At 52.2% G+C, this 11243-nt stretch overlaps 1 protein-coding gene across 1 annotated transcript in view; it reads left to right on the top strand.

The window, feature by feature from the left end:
- Positions 1 to 3108, top strand: part of POU3F1 (POU class 3 homeobox 1) — a 3925-nt gene extending 817 nt beyond the window's left edge. Inside the window, exons 2-3 of the mRNA XM_024738741.1 lie at positions 1675 to 1727; positions 2968 to 3108. Coding sequence (XP_024594509.1) covers positions 1675 to 1727; positions 2968 to 3108 — 194 coding nt within the window. The remainder of the gene's footprint in view (positions 1 to 1674; positions 1728 to 2967) is intronic.
- The last annotated feature ends 8135 nt before the right edge of the window (positions 3109 to 11243 follow it).

Genomic DNA, 11243 nt, shown 5'->3' with positions numbered 1-11243 from the left:
GGATCCCGGCAGCGGCCTCCCCACAGCGACAGGTAACGCGGTACGGGGTTAGGGATTACCCGGGAGAGAGGACGGAGAGGAGAGTTCCCCATCCCTCTCCCCGGCGCGGATTCCCGAGCCTGAGTGTCGAGGGTGGGGGACTGTCACTTTATTCGCTCCACGCCTCTTCTCTCTCATAAGGATGCGCCCCATCCCCCTTACCTTTCCTCCGGGCTTGGTTTTTTACAGTTTTTATTTATTCACGGAGCCTCTCGGCTCCTGGGGTCCTTCTAACTCCGCCCGCGCCCTTAATTTAAATCGCTGTATACTGTATTTATCGGGGCCCCGGAGGGGAGGCCGCGAGAGCCGCGTCTGTGTATAAAAGCAGGAAATAGCCAAAGCTTTAATCTAGCCTAATTTATTTTTTCCCCTTACCTTCCCCTACCCTACCCCAAAAAAGCAAAATAAAACAAAAAACAAACAAAAAAGAAAAACTAACAACAAAAAAAAATTCGAGTGTTCATTTTTCGTTTCGTTTTATCCGAGCTCCGGCTCGGTTCCCGGCCACGCTGGAGGGGTCTGCGCTCCCACGCACACGCAGATGGGAAGGGGCTTCTGCCCGGCTGTAGACCGACCACCGCACAGCAGGGCCCCCACTCCCCGCGGGGCCCTGACCTCCCGGCCACAAACAAACGAAACTTGGAAAAGTTGGAGATATTTTTTAACCAGCTGTAGAAATAAGCCGTTCCCTGAGAACCTTCTGCCTGAGTCCCTGCAGCTTCCGTCCGCTCCCTTTCAGCCCCCTGGGATGCGGGATGCTGGAGGAGGCCTGCAGAGAAATTCCCCAAATTTGGGGTGAGGTGGGAACCATGTAAATATGTGAGATATGTACACACTGGCGGGGAGAAAGAAACATTTTGTGCTTGGTTTTTATTTTTGGTTTTCCGGGTTGCCCTCCCTCCCCATACTAAAGGATTTTGTACACCCACTAATCCGAAAAAGATATTTTAATATGATTTCCAGATTTCTGATCCATCTCTATTTATTTTCTGGATGTGTTTGGAGCTTCCCCCTTCTCCATTTCTTGTTCTGTTTGTTACCGTTTGAATTTAAATTTTGTTATTTTATTTTTATTATTTTTTGGAACAATGTTTTGGTGCATTCTCTTTGTATCTTTATTGCAAAAAAATAATAATAATGTAGACTGGGAAGTTCCCTTTATATTTATGTTATAGTAAATATTTTATTACTCACATAAACATGTACCCCAGGGCTGTGTCCTGTCCTCTTTACTACTAGGGCTGGGTTGGTTTGTGGGTGATGGGATGGGATACCCCGACTCACCTCCCCCAAAGTTCTGGCCTCACTCTCTTGGAGGAAGGTGACCACACAGACCTTCTTCCAGGCCAGTATCGGTGCTGCTTGTTACTTGGGCAATGGTTGAGCCCCTGCCTCAGATGAGTGAGGTTAGGGAAGATGAAGCTACCTCATGTCCCCCACCCCACCCCATAAACAGACTATCCTGGGACCAGACCAGGGCCTAAGACACTGCAGACACCACACCGAATTTGGATCGGCCATTCCTCAGTCACAACTCAACTCCTCTTCTGGGCCAAGGAAGAAGCCTGCCTCTCTCGACCTGGACCACCAGCCGGGCATCTTTGTATTCCCCACCTCTGACTTTGCACTCCCCAGGTGGGATCCAGGCCAACTTCATCATTCTGGGTCTTGGGGCAGTTGGAAGCCGAGTCAGGCCCCACCAGCCCACCCCAGCTGGCTTTCCACCTGCAAACAAACAGTACCCAAACCTGCCTGGATCCACTGGGAGTTCTAACAGCTTAGACAGGGGTCCTGGGGGAGTTGAATGGCCTGGGCAGGGACCCCCGCCAGTTTGCGTGGGCAAACCTGGTCCTACTTCTATGCAAACAAATGACCTGCCCCAACTTCTCTTGGGGAGGAGTGGGGGCAAGAAGAGCTGTGCCACCAGAAAGCCCTGGCATCGCCTCTCCAGGGATGGGTCCCCAAGGGAACCCCCGCTCCCCAGGGAGTGATGCTCCAGCCTATAGGAGGACTCCCGGGCTGTGCAGTCATGACCTGGGGAGGGAAGCAGACATTCTCAGACATCCCCCTGTCAAGCCTTAAACACAGCCTGCCCCCCTCCCCAGAGTCAGGATGGGGGAGGCAGCTCCGGGTTTCAGGGCCAAAGCCACAGACTATCTGTGTCCCAGTCAAGCTCTTTCTCCTTTAGAGCAACTCCTCTTAAAAATACTAATCAAACGGCTCTTCCTGTTTCCTCCGTAGATGCAGTTCTTTTCCCTTCTCAGGAGAAACCACATGAGGTTTCTGTCACTCTTCGTGGAGACAAAGCTTGAAGGCACAAGCTGGGGAGAAAGTTGTGTCCCTAGTGAGGGTATGTGTGTGGCCCCCTCCCACCAGGGAAGTTGTCCAAGCCCAGGCCTGTGAGAGGCCTTGGCTCCAGCCGACAATATCTTGGGCGCCCAGAGAGGTGCTCCCAGACCCCCAAGTTGGCTGTCTCAGGCGGGCTGGGGCCTCAGGATGACTTGTTCGATGCTGAGGGTTCCAGGTGACACCCTGGGCTCTGCCCCTCAATCTCAGGAGAGAGTTGTCTCTGCAGAGGCCACCAGCCAGAGGCCACCATGGTTTTCAAAGGCTCAGCCTCTCACAGCTCTTTTTTTTTTTTTTTTTCTCCCTCCTTAAGTCCAGCCTAATTAGTGATTAGCCCTGCCGTTGGCACCCGTGTCCCAGCCATTCCATTCCCCAAACCGGCAGGCCACGGAGCCTCCCCAGTCTTCTTACAAAGGAGGCTGGAAACTTTACCTGCCAGTTGGGTGACACCACGACTGACGGGAGCCGCTGGTCACCCCACCTAGGCCTCTCATTTCCTGCTCCACTAACTACGGAACTTCGAAGTAGTCCCACACTTCCCCACACTCCCTCCTTGTTTCGTCCTTCCTGGATTTGTCCCAGCCTCGGGGCCCTGAAATGGAAGCGAATGTAGCTCAGAGCTCCCTGCCGCCTGAGCTGCCGCAGGATTGGAGGTTGGAAAGGGCGGCCAGGAAGACGGGGCCCTTCCCCGGCCTCTGCCTGCAGCTGACACCCATTGATTGATTGATTTCCTAATTGTCTGCTTAACCCCGTCTAAGAGGGTGGATTTATTATTTAAGCAAGTCAACTCAAAAACAGCAAAACAATGTGGCCCCCAAGATCTAGCAGCAGCTGAGGAGTAGAACAAAAAGATGAAAAAAAAGTGGGAAAGGGGATGGAAGAAAATATTCCACTTGGCGAGTATTTTGCCTAATGAGACACCAGCCTGGGACAGCTACCCGGTAACCCAACCCTTGGTCACAGAAGGCCCCTGGGGGCTCCTTCCCCTAGTCGCCAGCCTGGGATGATGGTAGGAACCACAACACATCTTACTGTATAAGAAAGAAACCATAGGAAATATGGAGAAATACCTTTCCCTGGAGTCTTACTCCCTGGATTAAAATAAGAGTTTAGGAAAGGCAGTCGGCTGTGAGCTTGACCGCGGCTTTTTCCCTCCCATGTGTGTGTGGATCTACCTGCTCACTCCTGACAGCTTGAAACTTCCTTTCGTTCAAGAGAGCCAGCTGTCCCTAGCATTGACCTCCCACGAAGCCCAAGCTTTCCCTAACAGATTTGGGATTTTCTCATCCCATCTCCCTCCCCTTCTCACTGGAACAAAATTATTTTCTAAGATCACGCAACCACAGATTCTGGTAGCTAGAGAGAGCATCCCTCTCCCCACGTGAGCCTCTCTGTGTTGGGGTACAAACGTGTGCATGTGCCACTGTGTCTGCAAATCCATAGCTGCTCCCAGACATAGGAGGGGTGAAAGAAAGTCCATGCTACATTGCCGATGCTTTGAGCTGGGACAATATTTGCAGGGTGGGGGGTGGCTAAACTGGGAAGAAGGAAGGTGGCCACTGTGGTCGCCTGTGATCATCAAGGCGCACTGGGATGGTGCCCGGCCCTGAACTTCAAGGACGCCTGTATTCCCCACCACCACGTGCCCCAGGAAGTTGCACTGGCATCAATGTTGCATAGCTTAGGACCTGTGCAATCATCCCTTGACCCCAAGACTCAACTGGGTGTCCACAGGACTAGCTGACCCCCACCACAACTGCCCACTTAGGGCTCTTTAGAATTGAGCCTCCTCTGGAGAGGCTCTGGGCCGACAAAGGGGAAGGTCAAGCCTCTAGTGACACACCCAGGCCCAGGCTTTCCCCAGCAGAGCTGGAGCTCCTGAAAAGAGACTCACCTGAGCAGGGGGAGGAACGAGAGGAGGCTGGTTACTTGGTCTGGCGGCTGCCCCCGAGCTTAGGGAAGGGGATTCACCTGGAGCCTCTGGCTTAGTGACCCGAAGCCAGAGGAGCCGTCAATCCTGTCCCTGCTCCGCATATGTGAAGGCCTTGGAGTTAGTGTTTGGCCCTCCATTCTGGGCTCCCCTTGCCGCTTGGGAGGCCTCCGTGTGGGAGGACTGCCCTCTATTGGTCCCTGAGCTGGGACATGGCGGCAGTCACCAGGGCCACCTCACAGCTGAGCATACCCCCAAATCAGCATCAAGCTGGCTACTCTACAGAGGGTGCCGGGTAGAGCAGAGGCAACTTTCACCTCCAATGGAAGCGGTCCTGTTTCACACGCACAGGCTTGCCCGTGACCCTTCCTTCCCCATCTACTACCCCGCCTGCTTCCACAGCCATTCTCGGAAATTCTCCATCACAGCTACCTCCTCTGTCTCTGCCCCACTCACACCTATTGCTACCACTCCTCCTCTCAACCGGCTAAAACCCTGATGCACACTCTGCCAGCTTGCTGACTCACGTGTGCTGACACTCTCGGGCACACCCGTGCCACCGTCTGGCCAGCTTCGCGGCCTCTGACACCGAGCTCTCCAGAGTCTCTGGGTACCTGCACCTGTGCTATTTTATTTGCCACACGCAGCATCCTTTCCATCCCTTGGCGGGGTCCCCTCCTCTCAGGATTTTCAAGCACTCACCCCACTTTCCAAACACATCCCTGCCCATCATTGTTCCCAGCTCCTCCCAGATCTCGCCTGCTCCCTTCAGATAATTAAAGTTAGGCTGTGTGTTTGTATGTATGTGTGATCTTATTTTTTAAACACACACCCCCACACATACATATGCGTGTATATATACAAACACACACAGCAATTAGAACTATCCATTCCTGCCATCGTCCCTCCTGTGCTAAAAACATGTCCCCACATCACCACACCATGAACCCAGCATCAGGTAGTCACGGGCTCCTGATCTCTCCCTCTCCCTCTCTCTCTCTCTCTCTCTCTCTCACTCTCTCTCTCACACACACACACATACATGCACACATACACGCACACACACACAGGCACACACTTTCACACACCCACCCCCAGCTCCCTCCCTGGTGTTTCTCCAGGGGCATGACCTACCTCCCACCCACCTCCAGGGCACCTGAATGGGCTCCCCTCAGCACCAAGAACCAGGAGGATTCTGCCTCAACGGCCCCCCACGCGCACACCCGCAGTGGACATGTCTCTGGCTGAGCCTGACCAGGGTGGGTCCGGGTATTATTAGGCTGCAGAGACAGCGCGGAGGCATATGGTCTCGTACACAAGAAATAATGTTCATGTTAAATCAGACCTCATGCATAATGCATGGTGCCTCATCTCACATTATTTTGGGTGTTCGTCAAAATCAGTGTTCTTTCTTGTGAGGGCTCCTGAAAGGAAGGGGAAAGGGCGTTTGCTAATTGCACCCGCAGCCTGGACCAGGGAGCCAAATGTGCCCTGGGAGCCTCCCTCTGGCCCCACAAGTGGGTCTCATCCCTCTGTCCCCTCTGTCTTTCCACATGGAAGGAGGGGCTGACTTGGGTTTGGAGCAGGCGTGAGGCCCCATGTTATTTTTATTTCTTTTCTCTCGGCTCTCTTGTCCCCGGAGGGTTCCGGGGAATAGCAGTGGCTTGTCGTCCGCACACCCGATTCATTTGCCGTTTTATGAACTCCCCTTTGATTCATTGCCTCCCTAAGTCAATGATTCACTCCTGATGGCTTTTCAGAAATCCTTCTTCAAAGGCTCCAGATTATTCAGCTCTTAGCAGGAGCAGACTGTGACCCTGCACTGCTATGGCCCTCCCTGCTTACGGTTGGAAATTGTCACCATCCTTGCCTTTCCCCAGGGCTGGCCAGCCTGGAGAGGAGGAAGTGCTCCCTCCATGCAGAAGCTGCTAGAGTTGACCTCAGCAGCTCATGGACAGACCTGGCCCTCTGCCAAAGCCCCTTCCTGCCACTGTGGGTTACCTGCCTTTTCCCATTGTCATCAAAATCCCTGGGGATGCTCTCCATGTCTCAGGAGAGGCAGAGAGCAGAATAGTGAAGCAGAGGGGCTGTGGGACCAGATAGATCTGGGTACAAATCCTGGCTCCACCTCTTATCAGCTGTGTGACTTTAGGCCAGCTCCTTACCCTTTCTGTGCCTCAGTTTTCTGATACGGTGACAATGGCAGTCCCTACATCATAGAGCTATTTTGAGGATTAAGGGACATGAGGTACACAGAGTGCTCAGCATAAGTAGGTGATGGATGAATGAAAGCTGTTTTACTGTGGGGCCTGGGTAGGGCATTGTACAAAAGCAAGGGAACAGGGAAGAAAACCAAAATGTAATGAACTTTTACACGGATCCCACTCCGCCCGGGGCACTCTGACATAATACTTATCTGTGCACTGACTTTGTATTTTCTTTATCTCACATTAACTATTCCTATTTTGCAGACGAGGAAGCTGCTGCCCAGAGAGTCTGAATGACCTAACTAAGGCAGCAAGACTAGTTAATTGTAAAGCCTGGAATAAAACCCATTTTATCTGACACACAGGTCCATGTTATTTTTATACTCCCTGCTGGGGCGAACAGCAGTGTCCAGTGCTTGGGGCATGTGCCCAAAGCGGAGGGGGTTCTAGAACTCAGGACTGGGCCAGGGAGAGAAGTAGGGACCAAGGGTATTAGAGCTAATTAGATCTGCTCCCTTCTCCACCACCGTGAAATCAGGTAAATCCCATGAGGCTCAGGGAAGTTGGATGAATCACCAAGGTCAGGAAGCCTTCCTGATGTGTCGATTCAGAGCACTGTGCACTGAGAAGCTACATATAGTGGCTAAGAATGCGGACCCCGGCATCTGCCCAGGCTCCAGGCTTCCGTCCTGGCCTCAGCACCTCCTACCCATGGGACCTTGGGCAAGCTACTTATGCTTTCCATACCTCAGTTTCCTCATCTGTCAAAAGAAGACAATGACAGTACCTGCCCGGTAGGATTGCTGTGAGGATTAGATGGGAGATGATATACATAAACACTTAGAAGAGAGCCTGGCATACTGTAAGTGTGCATTAGCTATAAAATCAACTTTATATGTACAATATATATTATTGTATAATTGCTGGGGCTGAAGCAGTGCAGAAAAATAATGCCTAGTGCTTTTTCTACCCCCAGAATTATTTTTCTTCATTCTCAAAACCATTCTGGGAAGAAAAGTTCAAGCTCTCCATTCCCAGTCCACAGATGAGGAAACGGAGGCCCAAGGATTTTGAGGGACTTGCCCAAAATGACACAGAAAATTAGGCAGGTGCAATCTCCTAGCCTGTTCCCCACATCTGACTCTTTGTGGCAACCCCATGCCCCCAGTAATGTGCTCTGAGCCTCTTCTAAGTACTAAGGCTCTGTGCTGGGTTCTGGGCAGACAGCACCCAGAGGGTCAGGGAAGGCCCCACAGACAATGGTACCATTAAGCTAGGTCATGAAGAATGCGTGAGGGCTTGCCTCTGGGCCTCCTAGCTCAGGGCCTGATCCCAGGGAGATAAAACCACTCAGCCCCAATGCCCTCAGACCCCACTAGCTCCCCCTTCCTGAGCCTTCATGCCTCTTCCTGCCCTGCTCAGGACACTTCCACACACCTCTTTTGATCCCAACACAGAAGATTCAACTCAGGGTCAAGGCCCCTAGACCCCGCGAAGCCACCCACCATGACACTAATCTAACTATAGATTCCTTCACATTCCAACTCCTGCTTATACTGCAACCCTGCCCAGAGGCTGACCACCAAACCATGCCACAGGGCATCCCAGCCTAAAAGGCAGGGGCCAGGTACCTGGCTCCAGGCCTCACTCTACTGTTTATCTTTAGTATGACCCAAGTTGGGTCATTTGCCATCTCTGGACCTCAATATATGAAATGGGCATTCCCTCGTTTACCTACATCCATCCTACGTCCATCCATTCGTCCATTCACCAACCACCCATGCACCCATGCAACCATCCATTCACCCGTCTACCCACCCATCCTCTCATCCATTCATCCATGTACCTCTTCAACCACCCACCCATGCAATTACCCAACCACTCACAATCCATCCACTCATCCAATCATACAATTCAACAGGCCCTATGTTGAGAAGCAGGAACAGACCAGTCCCCCTGTCTTTAAAACGCTCCTGGGTTAGCCTCTTCCCTTTCCTACCTCTCAGTCATGTAGAGTAGGCATGTGAGAGCCCAAGGGAGATCATTGTTTGGGAGGAAACAATGAAATCCACTGTTACATCTATGAATCTTTTGTGTCAGAGCACTGGGAATCTCCATGCCCCACTCCTTTCTTCAGGGCCCTACAGAAGATGTAGCCAGTATAGCCTCTGCATGGCCCAAGGACTCCCCTTAGCTCTAAATTCTCATTCCAGGGATGCCAGGTATTGACCTAAACTAGAGAAATTTCAAAGCAAGTGATGGAGAGAAAGGCGCTTGTGGATATAACTTCTGCCAAGGCTGAAGATCACCACTGGAGCTCAGTTTTTCTACCAGAAATGGCAGCAGTATCTCAGCACCAGAGAGATATGGGGAAATGTTCTGGACCCAGGCCTGTCCCCACCTAGCTGTGTGACCTTGGGTAAGTCCCTGCTATTCTCTGGACCCCAATTTCCTGACCAGTGCAGTATGGGGGGTGGTCTACGGGGTCCTCCCAGCTCTGAGGTGGTCCCTCTCCATCCTCACTTCCCTTCCAGCCTGGGTGGGCCTGCCCCTCTGACAATGGGGCCTCTCTGACCAGCCCACACATGAGGAGGAGTACAAGATGACGTGGCTGGTGTCCACAGCCCTGAGTCCTCTGGCTGTTCAACCCCGCCCTCTCCTGACACAAACAACCCTCAGTCACCTCCCCCTCCCACCCCCCAGAATCTGGGCATAGCTGGGGCTTGCTATGCCCTGGTCACCCCATGAATCACCCCTCTATGGTCCCCGGGGGAGTGGTCCGGGGAGCATCCTACGCCCCATGCGGGGTGAGGGCCAGAATTGCGGCCCTCAAGCAGGCAGTGTCCACAGGAACAATGGAGGCCTGTGGCCGGCAGCCGGAATGCAGCCATTGTCCTGCCCTGGCCCCCAACCCCAAGGCCTCAGGTCCCCAGGCCGGGCAGGCTGGCGTGGGTCGGTGCATCAGGCACTCGTGTGCTGCTTCCCCTCTTTGGGCAGGCGAGCGGGTGGGCCGCCGGGCCAGAGCCCACCTCCACACCCCAGCTCACAAAGGATCCCATGCACAGGGTGAGGAGAAGCGAGACAGGACCCAAGGAAGCCAAGCCGTCCTCGGACCCACCCATCCCTAGGGTACTTGGAGCAGACTCAGAGAAGGGGCCTCGCAGCTCCAAGACCCAAGCTATACATCACAGTGGGGAGGGGGACCACATTAGAATAATGCAGGATTAGAGTGGGGTTGCTATAGCGACGTATTAGGGCAATACATCTAGGGAGCCCGGCCCCTTGGTGATGTATGACTCTGCTCAGCTGAGGGGAGCAGGGGGAGGGGACATTCCCGCCCCTCCTAGGGGAAAGCAGACACCAAACATGCTCTTCATTGGGGGAGAACATCTGCCTTGGACTCCAAAAATAGGTTTCTCAGAATCCTGTCAAGACTGAGAGAGATGCCCTGCCAATCCAATCTCCAACAACCCCACTGGGGTCCAGGCTCAGCTCAGCTTCAACCCATCCCAACTCCAGCCTCTGCCTCAGCCTCTGCCTCAGCCTCTGTGCCCCACGCCAACCTCAGCCCCAGCCTCCATCCCAGGCCCTCCAGGCTCTCTCCTTTCTGCTTCAGTGCTAAGGACCATTCCCATACTAGCTCCCCAGCACCCAGTGGGGTCAGTAGGACTATATGAGGGTGGGGGAGGGGCAAAGAAGGAGGGAGGGAGGGAGGAGCGCCCAGAAATACCCATCAACCAAACCATCAAAAGTGTTAATTTGAGAGGAGCCTGGAGAAAAAGGCTGAGGGCACCCATGCTGTCCCCTTCTCACCCACAGGCCTCCCCAAGGCAGCATTGGGGCACCCCACCCCCACCTTATCCCAGATCTGGGAAGTTAACTTCCTTCTATATATACTCCCAGGGCCACCGCTGGGGTATTAGGGTGGACTAGCCCTAGAGTGAAACTTGGATGAGGCTCCCAACAAAGGAGACCATGCTAAAATATTTTCATGTGATATTTGTAATATTGTGTGACAAAGTCAGACCATGAGATCCCTTTCAAAGTGTTATATCAAGTTATTTGTACTGCTTGCCCCATCTCAGAGCACCCCCCCACCCCATGCTCAACCCTCTGGGGACTTCGGGAAAAGATTCTCTTGAAATAACCTGCTTGGCTATATCCACCTTGATGAGAAGAGGCAGGACAGATAACCGCCTCCAAGAATCACAGGAGCGAGGGAGGGATAAATTAGGAGGTTGGGATTAACATATACACACTACTGTACATAAAATAGATAATCAACAAGGACCTACTGTGTAGCACAGGGAACTCTACTCAATAATCTGTAATAACCTATATGGGAAAAGAATCTGAAAAAGAATAGATACATGAATATAACTAAATCACTTTGTCGCACACCTGAAACTAACACAACATTGTAAATCAACTATACTCCAAAATAAAATTTGAAATGTTTTTAGAAAAGAAAATGCTTTAGGACCTTTCCTAGCTTCTCAAAAAAAAACAAAAACAAAAACAAAAAACAACAGTCATAAGTGCGAGTATAACCCTATCCCCCATCTCTCTGTATCTTGACTTTCCATCTGTGTTCACGTGACTGCGTATTACTCTCATTTTGTGTGTGCCTCCTCACTGAACGGTATTTTTTAGTTAATTCAATCGATTACAATAATTACACAACGGCCCCCAAATTCTTCCTTTTTCCTTTGGAAAGTAAC

The sequence above is a fragment of the Neophocaena asiaeorientalis genome, unplaced genomic scaffold, assembly GCF_003031525.2.
Source record: "Neophocaena asiaeorientalis asiaeorientalis breed wild unplaced genomic scaffold, Neophocaena_asiaeorientalis_V1.1 scaffold106, whole genome shotgun sequence".
Lineage (NCBI taxonomy): Eukaryota > Metazoa > Chordata > Mammalia > Artiodactyla > Phocoenidae > Neophocaena > Neophocaena asiaeorientalis.
Note: the sequence above shows the minus strand (reverse complement) of the source record. Positions and strands in the feature narration are given on the sequence as shown.